A 19,385-nucleotide genomic window follows, 5' to 3' on the forward strand; every position below is an offset into this window, starting at 1 on the left:
AAAACAATTCCAACCAACAATCAGACTCATCGCTGGCTCCAGCAGATTTCCAGTGCTCCTGGCCAGCAGTGCCTGGCTGAGAGCTGTGCACAGAGGGGGCAGGCTGACAGAGCAAGGTGGCTCCTGGTAGCAAGCTGAGGAGTTTCCAGGGCAGGTAGTCAGTGTGGATAGACCAGAGTTCACTGACATTGACTTTTGCTGTAAACAGACTGCTACCACATAGCCTGTCCCTTGCTCAGCAGTAAGGGGACCTGCAGCAGCTCATGGGTGCTTGTTAGAATTAAAGATGAGTCACTTTAAGGTTGCTGGGGTTTCTTTCCTATTGCTCCACTTCCTCTGTTTTCTGAAGATAAATAAGAAATGAGAGCCTGGAAATTCTCCTGAGAGGTCCTGCAGCTTGTTTGTTTTGTGAAAATACTTCTTGTTATCTAATTTTGTTACACTTGTCAACCACAGCAGCAGCTTTCCCATAAAACTTGCCCCAAGTAAACTAGCCACAGCTTTGAGAACGGAGCTGCAGAGCAGAGAAGATCATCTCGGAAACGTGGAGATGAAGTACTTTCTTCTGCCAACTCATTTAGCATTTCTTTATAGCTTTGCACTGGGTAAACCTGTCCAGGTGTGTCCCTGCTCGCAGATGCTGAGAATTTACATTGCTGCTGCTGAGTTGCTCTATCTTAAAATTAGTTACAAGCTTTTACTGCTGTGATTCTACATAACGGAAGTTTTATGCTATGGAGATAAGCATGTATTAAAATATATGCTTTTTTTTTCCAGATAGCTACAAGAAACAGTGACTTAGGTGAGTTTGATTGTAATTATTATATAAATAACTAGGGTTTGGTGGGGCTGCTTCTCTATACCTCATGCTCATTATTCAGGATGTTTTTCTCTCTGAAGTTATTTTCCAGCATCAGTGGAAAACAATTCACAGAACTCAGATGTGTTTTACAGTCACATTCAGTGTGATTATTTATGCTGTCATGATACAAAAATTAAGAAGACTTATTGAGCAATTGCTACATGAAATGTTCTTTTCCATATGTAGCCTCAGAAAATCAGGATACTTTTCACTTTGATTTCTTTCCTATGTGATAAGGCATTTCCCTGCCTGCTGTACCCAAGACTGTTGCACATTTTGTGCATACCTCTTGTCTGTGAAATGTATTCCAAGTATTTTGGAGTTAGAACTGTCTTATGTTAAATCCACATATTATTATGTCATGATGTCTTAGGTTAAATTAACAGATAACCTGGGAATTAATCTTGCATGAATTCAATATACATGATAAAAATAGTAATTTTTTTTGTATGATTCATCCCATGTTTGCAGAGGTCAGTTATGATTTTCTTTAATTCCACAAGCTCTATTGAAGAGAGCAATGACTTGTAATACTTAGCCTTCCACTCTGAAGGCTCCTAAAGCTTCTTAAGATGAAGTATACTTAGTCATGACTTTGATTACAGCTGCACTATGACATCTATATTAATATTAATCTCTTCTATCCAGGAAGCAAGGCAGACTTAACTAGTCTTAGCATACTATGAATGCTCCATTCACTTGATCTTAATATACTAATCCTTTTTCACATTACTGGGAAATGAACTTCAGTGAAGGCACAGAAGCTTAGTTAGTGTATACCTCTCACCTCCCTTTTGCACATCCATTTCCTCCTCAGTGCCTTAATGTTCATTATTTTCTTCACCTGCCAGGCAGTGAAATAGCTGTATATAAAGGAGAAATCCTCCTGAGAAGAGGACGGCGCAGTGCAATTAACTGTGAGAGCTGTTTATGGCCCAAGTCACAGGATGGACTAGTCAAGGTCCCAATTAACATCTCTTCTGATTTCTGTGAGTGTATACCAATGGCTGCTGTGAAGTGATTTTCTTCCTGTTTTGTGTTTGTGTGGCATGCACCAAAAGCAGTCTTTGTCCAAATGAGGATCTACTGACATGTCTCTGCTAATCTGCTAGCCCTGTGGTAGACTGGCTAAAACTCCAGACATTTCACCTACAGACACTAAAATGTGTGGTTACTTGGGCAATAGTTACATAAATACCAGCTAACTAATTTTAGCTTGTTCCTGTTAGCTACAATGCACTTTGATATTTAGCAAGTACAGGAGAAGAAATATAATTTGTTCACATTATGAATGTAATTTTGTCAAGATTACCACTAGGAGCACTTTTTCAACATGCAGATTTTCTTTCAAATCTTCCATAGGTATATTCCCACACTAGAAATCCTCTAGGGGCAAAAAGAAAGGAAAAATCCTTGGAGATTTTCCCTTATTATTTCCCTCTAGTCAGTCAATAGCTCTGTTCTGTGCAAAAGGCTGCAGGACCAATGCCTTAATCTAGAAGACTTCGTATGGGCTGTGCAGGTCTTCCATCTCTCCCCTGCCGAGGCTTCCATATAGACCCTTCATAGATGATCTTACCTTGAAATAAAATGCATGGGAGTGAAAAACAGCCTGTGCCTGATTCCCATTCCTGGAGAAAGGGAATCTGTGTTATCATTTGAGCTGAGGAAAGCCCAGTCTCTCTGTTATCTGGGTTGCTCCTCTGCCCATGTGCTTCCAGAATTGGAGCATATACCCTTGTGGTTAGGTGAGGGTCATTCTGTCTACCTCCTTCTCTTCAGACTTTAAAGATGAGGAAATTGAGATACAAATCAGTTGTAGATGATAACTGACTAAGCCAAATGAGGCCAGAATGTTTCAAATGAGATAAACACTAATTTTATTTGGTACTTTAATAGGAACACTGTAACCTTCAGAGCCTCTGAACGCTGGCTGGCCCAGGTGATTCCAAGGGGTGTGTGGATATTTCTGATGAACAAAATAGGGGTTTTGGTGCTTAGCTTCAGGCAGATGGCCCATTTGGGTTACTGTAATCCAACTATTTGTATCTGAAACTGTCATTTTTTGAATCTAATGGAAGAAATAATGCCAGTCTTTTGCTTTCCATCAGCTGTCTCCTATAGAATACGCAGAAGGGCCAGCCACGATTCTTGCATCTCCCTTTAAAAGTACAATCAACTCCAAGATTTCTGAAGGCTTTGTGCCCTTTTCTTTATTCTGCTTCTCTGATAAAAAGCCAATGAGTGCTGTGAAGTTTTAAAGGAATGCACCCCATCAATGCCCCTTCTTGATTAACCAAGGAGGCTTTCTCCTGGCCTCTTTCTCTTTCTAGCCATGACAGAGAGGTCTTGGATTGCTGATGCTCTGCAAGAGATTTCCACACTGACCTGTGTGCAGTTTGTAAACCGCACTACAGAAAAGGACTATGTGTATGTTGAACGTGGGCAGAGGTAAGCTCCCGATCTCCTGAGAGCAAAAGCACACAAAAGGTCTTTCAGCTGCTTTTCTGGTTTCACTTGGATTTAAGTAATTGCCCTTTTTCATTCTAAGAGTCAAGATTCAGAGAACAGGTATAATCCTTCATTCTTCCTTAGGCATACTGGGAGTTACATCAGTTAATGGACTGCAGGAATATATGTATGTGTGGACTTAATGGGCTATAATTCAAAATGAGGTCTTTTCCTTAATTGTTGTAAAAAAATTAAAGGAGTACAATTGTTTCAGGTTCTTTGCTTAACTACTTAAACTGCTTCATTTATCATATCACATATCATTCATATAAACATGATCTCATATATCATTGAAATAAAGCTTCAAAGGCTTTATTTCCACCTCTGGGTAGTTTGGCAGCTTTTGGAAGCCTAGATATCTCACACCAGCGTGTCCCTTTCCATGGCTGCACACCTGGAGGCCCTTGGTGGCACAATCAGTACATCCATTTCTTTGCATTTGCTGAATGTGATCAGTTTGGTTATTGATTGCCTGTTCTTAGCTGCTGGTCTTACTTTGGAAAAATTGGAGGACGTCAAGCAGTGGGCCTGGTGAAAAATGGTTGCATGGATAAAGGAGCAATTCAGCATGAAATGAACCACGCACTGGGCTTCATCCATGAACAGGCACGGAGCGATCGGGACAGGTTTGTCAAGATTATGTGGGAACATATTGTGGCAGGTATGTCCACTAAATCTTAGAGAAAACATACACTTTTAGATGGAGAATGTTTCTCCTGGGAACAGCAATGCAAATAAGAATCATGATTAATGCGAGCTGAATTGCAGCAGCAGCACATTAAGTGTGATGGAATTTCTAGTTCAGTGTTCGTACTATGGGAATTTCTGTGGCTACACCTTATGCTAGTGTGGTCCTCCAAGGCAGACACAGCTTAAAATTAGCCCTACCTTATGTCCAAAATATCAAGATCATCAGAAATGCAAACTGTTGTAGCAGAGACTTGGCCAAAGGAGGAAAGACTATGGGACTTTCAGCTGAGGTGGGGTAAAACACAGTAGTCAGAGATCGTGGTGGATCAGCTCTACTTTGGGGAAAGCCATGGAAATAGGGAAGGCAGTGGGTGGGCATCTTGGCAGTGGCAGTGAGTGAAATGCACATAGCCTAAAATGTGAACAAGAGACACCGTGGAGACAATGGAAGCACATGCAGCCATCAGCATGTGCAAAATTCTGGGACCTGGCATGATGTGAGAGGAATTATTTCTTCCTTGAGCGGAGAGTAATACACATGAAAGAAGAAGCCATGAAAAGAAGGAGCAATGGGGAGCAATCAGGATTGGTAGATCTGTAAAGAGAAAGGAAGTGGATGTTATTTAGGGAAAGGCATGCAGGATGAATAGTTTGGGCATGTGCCCCTGATCTGTGTGCTGGTAAGATGGGAGCACATACAGGGCTCCTGACTCTGTGGAGGGTAGAAAGAATGTTAGGAGGTCCCAGGGAAAGTGTGGAAGTGGTAAGAAGAAGGAAAGTAGGGGAAGAAAGGATGCAAGGAATCATTTATCTGACAGCTCTAAGGGAGCTGGTCACCCCAGAAACTGTAAAAAGATAGTAGTGTATTTAGTTCATTATAGAATAATAGTAGTTAATGAGGCTGGACAGTTGAATACCAGATTCTAAGTAGTCTCTTCAACAAATAAGATATTCAACTCTTCAGTGTCATGCACAGCTGAAAATGTATCTATCTTTTTCTCCAGATGGAACTTGATTGTTTTTATTACAAATTCCTAAACACACTGTTCTCCAAACTTTTTTTCAGCTATTCCCATGATATCCTAAGTAAATTCCATTTGTGCTCTTCTTTATTGAGGTTTTAGCTCTACTGTTAAGATGTAATTCTACTATGAATTGTTTGCCCTTGTACAACAAGGGCATGCTATGTTTGACATGCTAGCAAAGGATGTGCTAGGAAAGAGGAGTTGAAAACATGAAGTTACACCAAAGATACCAGACATGCATAAAGTCTTATGCAAGGTTTGCTGGGGGCAGTCCACAGGTTCAGGTGTCATCACTCCTAAAGGATACAGAGGTAACCAAGCTGTGGTTCAGGCACAATATCATAAAAGCATGAAAGAGGAGGAAGAGGTGAAGATGACAAGACCATGCAAAGGAAGATGGGGTGTATCTTCAGTGTTTTAACAGTATTCACCCAGAGTGGAGGCTGAGAAGATTGATGTGACAAGGGAGTTGAAATGCAGAGTGTGTGCAGCACCAGCACTGTAAGACAATGCAAAGCTGTGCAGGGCAAAGGAAATTAAGCATCAGTTATGTTTGTGAGGACTGTTAGTATGCATCTCCTGTAAAAACATGCTGCTCTTAACAGTGCTGAAGGCAGAGCTTCCGCTGACCTCCATGATGCAGAACTAGACCTCAGGACCTTGTGCAGCTTCCCAGCTCTCCCACACAAGCTGTTTTTCTCTTGCCAGGACTCCAGTGGTGTGGATGTTTGCTGGGTTTTGCTTTTACCCAGCAATTTACCTTGGAAGCCATCCTACTTCTTCGTTTGGATAAAATGCAGCCTCATGGGTTGTTCTCCACTTTGCTACTTGAAATTCAGCTTGTTTTTCCCAAACTTTGGAGGAAGAAAAAAATTGTACTCAGAGCCTTCAGCCAAAGCTTCATTTTCAACTCTTCTGAGTCATTACACTTAGATTCTGGCAGAGGTAGATTTTTTTTAGAGTGGAAAAGATAGGGTAAGTCCCTACACATGTGCAGGTCTATACAGCCAAATCTCTCTGGCATGTGATGAGGCAGTTACTAGTGTGCTGGCAGCACCTCTGCACAGCCAGGCTGCTGTTCTTTCTCTTCTTTTAGCAAATCAATTCAGCAAATTACTTACGTGCCAAACAGTAGTCATATGCTTAAATGTTTCACTGCATTTGAACTGTGTTCTCTGTTCATCACCTCAAAAGAAGCTGTGCACTTGCTGATAATTCTTTCTGAAGTCAGTTTAACAGATAAGAGTAGCTGAGATAAAACCAGCAGAGTCAGGAAAGCCAATGCTGTTGAGAACCAGTTTGAGCCTTAGCTGAGGTTTTCGAGCTATGAAAAGCTCCAAACTCATGTTTATTCCCAAACTTTCTGTAATTCAGGATTTTGAAGCTTTTCTTTGTGTTTCCTAGCCCTCACTGGGACCAGTGCTGATGGACATTACTGGAAGAGGCTGGCTCTGACTGCAAACCTGCCAGCCAAGTTCTGTAGCCTGCAGAGATTTTTCTGACAAAGTGTCCAATCCTGAACTCTTGTCCAGATGGTTTGTGGTTTACAAACCACTAGTTACAATAATGAAGGTACAGATGTTGAACTGGAAAGAAGTGCTCAGTGGCTAGGGCATTAGCCTCAAGGCTAGGCTGACTGAACTCAGCTCCCTGCTCTGACATTGCTTGCTCATCTGTCTTACCATGGACAAGAAAACTGGGGTGCAATTCATATTGATGCTTTCCAGACAATGGAGAGAAAGAAATAGGTATCTTCAGATGACACTATCTCCCACTGTGTCTCTCCTCTCCCTCTCCTCTGGCTATCCTAGGAACCTTGATGAACAGCTTTAGTGCCTAGCTTAGAGAAATAAAGCTGGGCCCCAGTCCTGTGTCAGTGTAACACTTTCTTAGTTCATACGTTCTTCTTACAACTAAACAGATGAAAACTGGCACAGGGTGCCCAGGGAAGCTCGGGCTGCCCCATCCCTGGCAGTGTTCAAGGCCAGGTTGGATGGGGCTTGGAGCAACCTACTCTAGTGAAAGGTGTCCCTGCTCATGGCAGGGAGTTGGAACTGGATGAGCTTTAAGGTCTCTTTTGACTCTAATCATTCTGCGGTGCTCAGCAGCTGTGATGAGAGGGGCTATATTAGCAGCTATATTCAGAGTGTTTCTAGCTGATCTTACTGAGTCCCCTTACTTCATGTGAGTCATATCACTTCACCGGAGTCACTGCTGATGGGTTGGGTTTCACCAGAGATGGGGCCAGAACATGGCTGATAAGATGTCCTTTAGGGCAAGTGACAGGCAAACCTTTCTCTTGTGGTCTTATAATCCTTTGGTGGAAGGAGTTAGCAAGGCAGGCTGGTGGTCACCCCCATATACCTTTGGATTTTTGATCTAGGTGGTAAGCCAGATTACCCTCTCAAAGTATGGATGCAGCTTTGGAGACATAAATTGGATGCTTACAATGTTAAAGACAATGCACTGAAATGTATTTGGAGCCACCCTAACGAAGATGGATAGATGAATACCTTTAAGAGTGGAATGGATTCATTGATTATAAAAAATCTTTTGACTTATTTGATTCTGAAACTTACTAGATAGAGTGAAAATGAGTTCCCATGGACTTCAAAAAGCTCTGGTGGGTTTGATAGATCCAAGATCTCGTAAGAACAAGTATTGTGTGTTACTGTTAAGATCATGACAGCAGGCAGCGTACTGTTTGAGCAGCAGTAATTGTTCTGAATGAAATGTTGTTTTTCTACCTTAAAGGAGAACAAGGGAACTTTGGAAAAGTGAATTCCAAAAATCTGGGCCTTCCCTATGACTACTCTTCAGTGATGCACTATGGCGCGTAAGTTGTTTTCTGAGATGCCTTTTCAAAGGAGCTAACAACTTTCAGATCTTCTGCTCAGATCTAGGAAGAAGGAATTGCTCCTTCCCAAAAGGGAATGCTTTTTGCTGTTCACTTAACTAAATTAATGTTCATAATTAAGGGTGAGCATGTTTCCTTTGTCATCAGGATTCTTGGAAAACAGAGTTGATATGGATAGAAGAAAAAATTAGGACATCTTCTTTCATTGTACTCCTGTCTCTTGGTAGAGGCCTTTGACATGGCTGTGGTCCAGAGCCTAACTCTACTGAGTCACTGATTTAACAGTTCTCAAGTCTAAATGATTTCATTAACAAAGTAACAGCTGATCAGACAACAATATTTAGGGTCAGAGAGAAGAAAGATGGAATTTCTTTCCATCATTAAGATGTTTTGTGCTGCCTCATGCACATCTGGGAACACTAAGGTTGCGTTTTAGTACATAATGTACAAGCTTCCCCTCTCTTTCCACTAGCAAGTCACAACTTCTGAACAAAACCATGAAATAAAACTTGTCTAGCCAGAGGCAGGAAACTGCAGATGGCAAATGAACAATTAGTAACTGAGACAGAACTGCTTCTGCCCCTCTGCCTCTGGAACCATGAAGGTGGGATTCAGTTCATTTTGCTAGGATGTTGGTGAAAGCTCTGCTCACTTGGGACAGTGCAGCTTTTTCTTGTCTCGTGCTTTCAGCTGCTGCTCACAATGTCTGCCATGCTGATCCTCTTCAGGGAAGACTAAGATTATGCAGTTAGAGAACTTCACTGTTTAAGAGAAATGTGATTTTCTTATTTCTACAGGTATGATTTCTCCAGCACTCCAGGGAAACAAACTATTGTACCAGTTCCTGACCCCTCTATACCCATTGGGCAGAGAGAAGGGCTGAGTAACTTGGATGTAGCTAAAATCAACAGGCTCTACAAGTGCAGTAAGTGCTGTAGATAGAAGGTACATGAATCCTCAGACAGCTGATGTCTGTAGGCACTGTCAGACATCCCCCAAAGGAACTCAGCCCACAGTCCTTTGAATACATCTCTCTCTTGCCCTACAAGAGGGCTGTTATGCACATGGAAACAGAACTGTCTCTGTGTCAAGCTGCTGCTGCTGCCTTGGAAATGGCAATTTACTTTGAATAACTGACTGTCATTCTGAGTTATCCTCACTTAGTCCCTGCTCTCTGACATAAGCAAAACCCATCAGAGAAATCATGGTTGCTATCTCTGTCAACTTCTCACTTCAGGAAAGATCTGAAGGTTGCAAAGCACATAAGCTATCCTCAGCCATAATTATAGCATAAAGTCACGTGCGTCAGTAGTGCCAGCAGGTTTGTGATTTCTTTCAATTGGAAAATGACTGCAGGGCTATAAGTACGGGTGCCATTTAGGCTGATCAGAACATCCTCTTGGAGGGAAATTCCCCAGACTTTTTGTATAGTTTTCTATTTCCTTACCTACATCCATCACTATTGTATCTTAAGGTCTATAAATACCTTAAGTATTCCTCTGTAGCAGGAACTCTGCAGTTGAGATGCACAAAACACAGCTAAAACACCATGCTCCTGCAATGCAGTTTTTGCCTCAATTCCCAGTACACAGGCTAATTGATTTATATGGTATTTGACTTTCCTGAGATGTTATTCAGTTAGTTTCCACCAAAACAGCAAGAAACATTAACACAGCCTACACATTAGTGTACCAAATTCTGCTCTGAATTGTGTCAGAGCTGTTAAATAAACAGCAGTAATTAGTGGGAATCAGGATTCCTTCAGCTGGATAGTCAGGTACAGAAATCATTCCTGAGAGTGGTTCCTCCCAAATTCCGAACTTCAGATAAGACAAGTTTACAATTTAAGTGTCAGATCTCAAAGACAGTGATAATTTAATTGTACTAATAAAGTGATAATAAAGACAGTGACAGTATTTGGTGATATTTATTCTTGATATGTAGAGCTGGAAACAATTCTTACTTCAATACCCTTATAATGTAATTTCACAATTGGAGCTGTATGTTTTGGAAGAAAAGGGCTAAATTAAAAAAAACAAGGACAACTCAGGGGCTAAAAAAAGGACAAAATGTCCAGTTGTCCCAGGGAAAGCAGGGAGCAAGAGAAGAATGTCAAATTCCTATGTTCAGATGTCATATTCATAACTTTTAATCTGGGGACTTACACATAGCACAATAAATGGAGACCACATGTGGAAAGCCAAAGGACAGATGAAATCAGACTTTGAATACCAGTCACTAGGTCTGTAGCTTGACTTTGGTGCTCTCTTTCACTGTTCTCCTCCAGTGACTCCCTGTCTTTGCTTTGACAGAATCTAGTTTTCAAGCTTGGTTTCTGCATACATTTAGGAATACACACACATTTGCTGATGGGAATTTAAACTACTCCTGCGATTGAAGTTAAGGACGTTCATGAAAGGTCCAGGCCTTGTTTAGAAAAATTAAATTATGTGAGTGAAACCTCACTGTCTTTATAAAAACATTAGTAGCTGAAGGAGGTAAGTACCTTAACCAGCTTTATTTGCCTCACATGTTTTGAATAACATCAGCACAACTGTAAGCATTATAATTCATTTCTCTTTTCCAAGTTTGACTGATGCAAATGGTTGGAGAGACTTGTCAGTCATTCCTGGAAGACACTTGTGGAGTTTTTCTTCTCTTCAACACTGTTTGGTTCTTCCCTTCAGATTGCTGTAGCTCTGTGTTGTCTAAATCCAAAGACCTGTTCTCCTCTGTCAATTACCCATCTCCGTACCCAAACAATAGCAACTGCCTGTGGCTGATCCGCACCCGTCGAAGTAAGGTAAGTTTTATTAGGGTTAAAATAGGTTTGAACCAGAGTGGCAAAGCTACACAGCATTATTTCGTTATTATGAGTATCCTCTGGAGTCATTTTCATGGAGCCAAGACATTTATTTTGTTAAGCAGTGAATTAAAAGACAGTCTCAACAATTTTCATAAGACAGATGCATTATTTAACTTGATTTTTACCCAGTTAAGATTGGATGGCTTTTCAAAGACAAGTAATAGTCAAACATCAATCACTGGGCTCAGTAAAGGGGTAACTAGGTGAAATTTTATGCTCTCTTTATATGGAAAGTAAAGTTTCAGTACTGCATGGATAGTAAAGTGAACATGAAATCCTAGTTCACTTCATAACAATTAGATGGTTTGAATCTTTCCCTGTGTATAGCTTCCAACCCAACATCTGTTTTTTTGTTTCTCAAGATTTTCCTGCAGTTTGAGGCTTTTGATCTCCAGCCCTCCTCAGACTGTTCTTCTGACTATATAAAAGTTTACGATGGAAACAGCAAGAATTCCCCTGTCTTGCTGGACAAATATTGCGGGAAGGGGCCACTGCCCTCCTTAGTGGCATCTGGATCAACAATGCTGGTAGAATTTGCCAGTGACGAGAGCATTACAGCCACAGGATTCAGAGCCTCCTACAGCAGAGGTATGAACACTCCTTTACAGAGCTTGAAGAACAGCATGAATAGCAGTTGTATGGAAGAACTGAAGATTTTGAACATATACTTCAGAGAAGTTTGTTTGTGTGTTATTCTTCACACTTCCACAGCAATTACTAATGCAGATCAGGCAATGATGGGGCTGAAGGTTAGCAGGAAACAGAAAATGGGATGTTGCATGGGCTTCATGTTAGTAATCCTGAGAATCCACCTACCTAGAGGTAGCCCCTAAGAATCCACCTACCTGGAGGCCCTGAGAGCCTCTGCTAGGCTGCTTCACATCTTTAGAATGATTTCTTTAAATAAAACCGTGCAATGACTGTAACTTACAGGAACAGTGCAGCCAAAGAGCACACAGGCTGCAGAGCTCAACAAGAAATCTCAACCAATGGACTGTAAAGCCAATACGTGAGCAATGTGTTATTGAAGATTTTGTGGCATTCAATGCAACAGGATTGGTACTAACCTTGGGTAACTTATACTCTCTGAATTAAAGACTTGTTATGTCACATGAAACACAGTGCTTACTGGGGTCACTTGAGTGTCTGTTTTACAAACATACAAGTGTCTTATGGACTGCTAGATAAAAATCTGTTGTGCTGCAACATGCTTTCAGTTAGAAGGTAGTAGCCCAAATAACTCATTATTGCCTTATTTCAACTCAAAATGCAAACTTTCTTAAAACATAAATTGAAGAAGTCTTAGAAATGTGTCATTTTTAGTCTTTTTGCATTAGTCTTGATGGAATCATTTCTAGACAGCACTAGCTCTAGGTTGGTAGTGCAGCCTTAAATACTTGAGCTAATTCTTGTCTGAAAGTGCAGTTAAGCTGTAGCCATTGGAATGCTGTGCTAATCTAGGAACACTCAATTGTAAAGACAGATATAGCTTTAGATGCAGCTGTTCCCTGTCCTCCAAAAGGTTATTTAGCAGCCATGTGTTTAGTTCCTTCAGTACAGCTGCTGATAAAAATACTAAGCAAAGAAATTAAATATGTCAGCAGCAGGTTTTCATGGTAACACATTCTTCCTTGGCTTCAAGAAAGAAAATAATATAGCATAAGCAAGCTCATTTCTGTTGCCAAAACACTCTCATTAATATGCCTTTCTCTGGTTTTCTCCTTTACTCCTCAGTGAATTGTGGAGATACTTTCACAGAGTCAAATGGAATCATCACCTCTCCAAACTACCCCAGTAAATACCCCAAAAACCGAGCATGCTTCTGGGTCATCAGTTCTCCTGTAGGATACAAGGTAATGCATGGATTTGTTAATTTGTGGGTCTCATCAGTGTTCTCTAGTGGAATCACTTTTTGCCTTGTACAATAACAGTTATAATGCCACTTTCTGAGCAGGCATTCTCGGAGTAAAAAGCTCACCACAAAAATCCAGTTTAAGAACTTATGCTGGATCTTGGTATCTGAGGTATGCAGCAAGGGAAAAAACCTTTACATGTGTGTGAACTCTTAGGAATTAGGTTTGTACCAGTAGCTTTGTTCGGAATAATCCCTAGGTAAGAGTTTCCACTAGAAAACTGAAACACTGCACAAGTGCTGCTTTTATATTTCTCTAGAGAGAAGAATCAAAGTGTGTAAGATCAATCTTGTCCCTTGCTTCTCCTTCCAATCCAAATGCCAAGGAACTAAGCAAATAATACGCTACTAATTTGCATTACAGTACGGGATGATTCTAAGATCAGGATGTTAGATGTGTTTGTGGGGCAAACACAACAAAAAATGGTGCCTGCACATAAGGAATTTAGACTATTTGTGCTTGTTACACACAAAGAGTAAGAGAAAAGGATATAACCTGGAAGCAAAGTGCTTTGATTGTATTTTCTCCAGATATCTCTGAAAATGTTATCCTTTGAGCTGGAAGATAGTGACAGATGCATCTATGACTACTTGCTTATACATGATGGAAGTCGACCTACGTCACCTGCAGTTGGCCCTTATTGTGGGACAGAGAAGGTTGCAGACTTTACTTCCACTGGGAACTTTGTGCTGGTTGAATTTCACAGTGATATAGTTTGGGAGCTGCCCGGATTTGTGATGAGTTATACATTTGGCAGGTAGTATTATACAGATGGGAGTTGGAAAACAGAGAATGAAAGTAAGAGAGCAGCTAGCAACAGGTAAAAGTCAAGATGCCACTAATCTCAGCAAGAAATATAGCTCCCTGATACCTTTTGAAAAGCTTGAAGCTTGATCTCTTAGTCTTATGGCTATGGTGGTGTAATTTACATGGGGAATTATAGACAAAAATGTTCCTGTCTGTGGGATGTCTGAGACTGGAAGCTTTCAGAAATGTTCCTGTCTGTGGGATGTCTGAGACTGGAAGCTTTTTGTTATACTATGTCCATTGCTAGTGTTGCAATAGCAGAACTGAAACTGTATAAGCAGATTTTCAAGAATTTCTACTGCTAGAAACTGTACCCATAAAACAATTCAGAATATGGCAATGTAGTAACTTTAACCTGTATTGTGACTGATGTTATTACCCAACTCTAATGTGCATTCTAATATGCATGCAGAAAAACCTTCAGACACATATTTATGCTTTGAAGCCAAGCTCAGTTATACAGTTTGTACAGGCCTTACCTTAGGCTGGAAATCACCACTTTACACTGAAGGTACAAAGTTGGATGTTTGTACAGCATCTCAACTGAAAGAACTGCACTACTCCTCTGTGAGATGAACCAGGTCAGGGAACAGATTTAACCAAAGAAACAGTTAAGAGTGGCAGGAAGAAGCAGTGAGAGAGAGGGAATCAACCTATTGTTGATGATTTGTTGTGGCCTGAGTCAGGTATTGAAATTGTCCACGGAGTATTACTAAAATAATTTGTAAACATGAGGGCTGAAAATCTAATGTGAAGTCCATTGAACATAAATGGAAACAGTAACTTTTGAGAACACAGTAGGTGTGAAGCACCTTGTCTGTAGAGAGAAATATTCCACCTGTGAGATGTCTGAAAAGAAAGAAATCTAGAGACAGCCAATACTTTGCCTTGACTTGATGTATCCAGAACTAAATGTCAATGTGAAACTGGAAGATGCCAAAGTGTAATAAATAAAAGTTCTTGCCACAATTATGCCTTTGTGAAGAAGAGCACATAAAAAATGCCAGTTTGCTTTCCTGGTGCTACAAAGGCAGCCAAGAAAATTTTGATTATGCTGACTTTTGGGTTTGGTTTGGGGTTTTTTTAAGGCCTTGTAATATTTCCCTTGTTAAGCACTGGTTAATTTTCATCCTCAGAAGAATGATAATTGATAAGTTGTGGATATCAGGACCTAGAGCTTGCTGGCATCATGGTGGTAAAGTGCATGCACAGCAGGCAACAAATATTTATAGCTTTTGCAAGCTCCTGTCTTTTGGCTATAAAAAACATTCCCTCATTTAATTTGGCTCACGTTTAAATTGGCACCTTCTTGGAAGACGTAACAATTTCAGCAGCATGAGAGACCATTAAGCTTCACAGGAGCTAATTCTTCTCCCAGAGTCTGAGGACCTTCATGGAGGTGCAAAAGTAACGATCCTGTGACAATTGTTATTGTATGCAAAGTTGAATGGGTCCCTCTTTTAAATATACAGTGCTGAGCAGGTTTTTATCATATTACTTTAGATTCCCTTCCCATGGCCTGATGTGCAGCTTTACATGAGTCCAATGTTTTAGATGTTCATCCATATTTGGTGAAGTAGGAGCCTGAGATGTGGCAATGTGACTTGACCAGGGTGCTTTACTTGTAAGCAAGCCCTTCACCAGTAATAATGTAGAAATGCACTCCTGAATGTACTTACAGGCTGAAATATAATGTGATTAATAAGTTCTCTCTTTCATAGGAAAGGCTTTTCAATCTGAGATCTAAAGGTTCTGCTCTTCATGAGTTCTGTTACAGGTCCTCGTTAAGCTCTTTCTTTAAGGGATATGCACATTAGCTGGAGCTTCCACACAGGCTCCAAACCACCTCCTGACCATGTGCAGATATCAAACCTTCAGCTTTCCTCTAATTATTGCTAAAATCTCCGGTTTTCTGCCAACGGTCTCCAGTTATACATTACTTATCTATAAATCTGTGGCCCACCAAACAGGAAAATGCAAGACACAAAATATCCCGATGAATGACATCCTTCTTACAATGACTGCTGCTCATTTTCACCCACAGTTAATTGTGAATCTTAAATGGAGAAGCTGTAGAATTCACAAACCCTGCTAAGAGCTTAGGGGTACCCAACTGCACAGTGTAAGGGGACTTATATCTCACGGACAATAATCCTCCCACAATAGGCATTGCCCATAGATAAAAAGGATTTATAAGCTTGCTTTTAACATTCATATTCTGAGATACATGAATTGAGTGACACAATGGACAGTACAGCCAAAAGTTTAGGATTCAAATACCACCATAGGAGGATTTTGTGAGGTTCTAATGAAAGTCCAGCATTAACTTAACACCCCTCGAAATTCAACATGTATGGGTTTAACCTCATAATACAGGTATCTAGCAGTGATGAATATATATGTATTCCCATATATGTAGATACCTCATGACACAAACAGGTATTACTTTAATTGCATACAAAAAAATCTGTGCTAGGAGAGATCTGCTTCCACAAGCCTGTGTGTGTGGAAAAGACAAGGGTGTTTGCATCCACGTATTCCAATCCTACCTGCTTTGGGACTGTCCAGGTTCCTATGTGGGAGGCCTTCAAGTGGTGTGCTTTTGTAGTCTGAAAGAACCAGAACAGAGCTCTGTCAATTAATGCTGTAGGAAAAAAACAACCTGGAATAAAGCATTACACAAAAAATCTACTACTCATAGGTCTTATTTTGTCTTTAATTTAAAACAAAATTTCCCTTACATAAGTAAATAACTGTGGTTGAGATGATGCTTGCTTGCATGACTAGAATCCCAGTCACAGAATCATAGAACAGTTTGGGTTGGAAGAGACCTTTAAAGGCCATCTAGTCCAATGTCTTCCCCTGCAAAGAGCAGAGACATCTTCAACTAGATCGGGTTGCTCAGAGCCCCATCCAACGTGACCTTGCACGTTTGCAGGGATGGGGCATCTACGACCTCTCTGGGCAACCTGTGCCAGTGTTTTACCACCTCATCATAAGAAATTTCTTCCTTGTATCTAGTGTGAATCTACCCTCTTCTGGTTTAAAACCATCACCCCTTGTCCTGTCACAACAAGCCCTGCTAAAATGTTTATCCCCATCTTTCATATAGGACCCCCTTTAAGTGCTGAAAGACTGCTTTAAGGTCTCCCTGGAGCCTTCTCTTCTTCAGGCTGAGCAACCCCAAGTCGCTCAGACTTTCTTCACAGGAGAGGTGCTCCATCCTTCTGATAATTTCTGTGGCCTCCTCTGGATCTGCTCCAACAGGACCATGTATTTAATGTGCTGAGGACCCCAAGGCTGGACACAGTACTTTGGGTAGGGTCTCAGGAGAGCAGAGTAGAGGGGCAGAATCACCTCCCTCACCCTTCTGGTCACGCTTCTTTTGATGCAGCGCTGGGTACAGTTGGCTTTCTGGGCTGCAAGCACACACTCCTGGCTCATGTTCAGCTCTTCATCCACCAGTACCCCAAGTCCTTCTCCTCAAGGGTACTCTCAACCCCTTACACCTTGGGACTGAGAGCTCTTGCACTCTATGGAAGGTGTCCTTAAAGATCTGCCAGCTCTGTTCTGTTCCCTTACCCCTAAGGGCAGTTTCCCAGGGATCCTATTAACTAACTCCTTGAACAGCTGGAATTTTGCTTTCCTACAGTTCAGGGTCCTGATTTTACTCTTCACCTGACTCAGGACTGCTGACAATGCCTGACAGAAAACAGAAGCAACTTTTGACATGCTGATAGTACAGTCGATTCCTCATCTAGAAGAAGAAAATGAGCCAACTGAAACAGCAAGGGAGTACTGAAACTCAGTTTTAAATTTCAATGTGGTGATGACCTGCCCTTTTTATCACCCTGAACAGCCTGGGTGACTTGGTAGGCAGACCTAGGAGGCATTTGGAATTAATCTGAACTTTCTCAGACCAAAAGTTTTCCTTTTAGGTATGTTCCATTATAGTAACAAGCCCTAAGATTATCAAGGCCAAGTCTAATACACTGGGGCACAGATTCACAGCAAGATAAAGAAGAACACAGCATTTGCAGCAATAACTATGTAGGACAGAGAATGTACAACTTCCTGTCCAACAGCTGAGTTTGGCAAGGAAAAGACTTATGAAACAAGGACCATTGAATTAATCTCTTCTACACTTCAAACAAATTGAAAACCTCATAGGCTAAGCCATCACACAGGATTTTAATAGTCAGAGTTCCTTTTATTATGGGAAACATCTGCAGGCAAGAGAAGAAATAAAGAAAAGCTGCTGCTGTTCTGCTGCCAAATAGCCTTTTGGTGCCAGGCCCCCCGTGGCAGACACCAGCAGAGGAATGGGAATGTGCCTCCACCCTCTTCTCCAGGGGAAGAAGATTCCCTTCTTTGAGGGAGCCAGGGCTTCTCCTGATCCAGCAAATTTAGCCAAGGTGCTTCTAAACAGGTAAGTTCCATTTCTTTAATTGCCTTGCTCCCTCCTGTGCACCACTATTCTGATAGGAAGGTTCTTTGGGTCACTGCTTGCATTCCGTACTGAGGAGCAGCACTCCAATTTACACCTGTCAATCTGTAGGTTGCACTATAACATTAAGATTGAAATTTCCTCTTCATCTTTTCCCGTTGACCAACTCAAATAGCAAAGACAACATCAAATGAATCCGTTTATTTAAGTTCTCTTTTTTATTTGTCTCAGTTCCTTGCTTTATGCCTTCAGTATCAGGAATTTACACGTGGTCTCTTATACAGCTGCTGGACAGGCACAAAGTTTGGCTCCCAAGTTTTAGTCAGTTTTCTTTCTGATGTTCTTTACCAGTAAAAAAAAAAACCTTTAAAGTTAGCTTTGTTCTGATATTAATGAGGGTTACTTCCTTAATAGATCCATCAGCTTCCTAATTTAATTGTGAGAGTCTTTATGGTGTGGACTTATCTATTAAACTGGAAAGGATGCAAAATGTAACTGAAGCCCATGTGATTAACAAGATGACTCATAGGAACCAGTGGTACCTAGAACTACACTAGGTAACTCTCTTAAAAACACTGTAGGACATTCACTTCTGAAGCCATGCAAACACTGGCAAAAGTGCTGTCTGGGGACTTTTTGCAATACATGTAGTGTTAGGACAAGGGGTAGTGGCTTTAAACTGAAAAGGGGAGATTTAGATTAGATATTAGGAAGAAATTCTTCCCTGTGAGGATGGTGCAGGGTGCCTAGAGAAGCTGTGGCTGCCCCATCCCTGGCAGTGTTCAAGGCCAGGTTGGACACAGGGGCTTGGAGCAACCTGCTCTAGTGGAAGGTGTCCCTGCCCATAGCAGGGGGTTGGAACTGGATGAGCTTTAAGGTCCCTTCCAACCCAAACTATTCAATGTTTCAATGATAACTGGAGTTTTGTGGTTCAGCTGATCTCATGCTCCTTGAACCAGCACCTCACCATGGTTTAAGACAAACAGGCAGAATCGCTTGAGCACAACCCTATCAGATTACAAAATACACTCTTTTTTGTCGTCATATTAACACCCAAAACCAGCTAATGGGCAAGGATCCAACGCTTTACCCACCGCAGGCCTCCCGGGACCTACCACTCCACAGCCACCATCCTCCCCAGCACCTCAGAGCCCCCCCGCCGCCGCGCTGCCTGCCGGGAAACGGAGTCTTCCCGGGCTGCCCCGCTACCGGATGGCGGCACCGGACTACAGGTACCACAGCGCATCGCGGCGCCCCGGAGCTGCTCCATGGGCACTGTAGTTTATCCGCGGGGTGCCCCGGCCGTCTGGAAGCGGGTGGGCTGCTACAGGACTACAGCTCCCGTCGGGCCGCGCTGTCAGACGGCATCGTGCGGCGCCGGCCCGGTGTGTGAGGGGCGGTGTGGCG

General features: G+C 41.7%; 1 protein-coding gene across 1 annotated transcript; it reads left to right on the forward strand.

The window, feature by feature from the left end:
* Window positions 1-550: 550 nt before the first annotated feature.
* Window positions 551-13,481, forward strand: LOC104402449 (astacin-like metalloendopeptidase; the record flags this gene model as incomplete). Its single annotated transcript, XM_010010333.1, has 11 exons — window positions 551-619; window positions 778-802; window positions 1,714-1,851; window positions 3,196-3,313; window positions 3,856-4,034; window positions 7,843-7,924; window positions 8,743-8,870; window positions 10,633-10,748; window positions 11,174-11,399; window positions 12,546-12,664; window positions 13,255-13,481. Coding segments are annotated over exons 1-11 (1,427 nt in total), but the record flags the coding sequence as incomplete, so codon positions are not given.
* Between the last annotated feature and the right edge of the window lie 5,904 nt (window positions 13,482-19,385).

Source organism: Nestor notabilis, unplaced genomic scaffold (assembly GCF_000696875.1).
Source record: "Nestor notabilis isolate BGI_N333 unplaced genomic scaffold, ASM69687v1 scaffold9012, whole genome shotgun sequence".
Lineage (NCBI taxonomy): Eukaryota > Metazoa > Chordata > Aves > Psittaciformes > Psittacidae > Nestor > Nestor notabilis.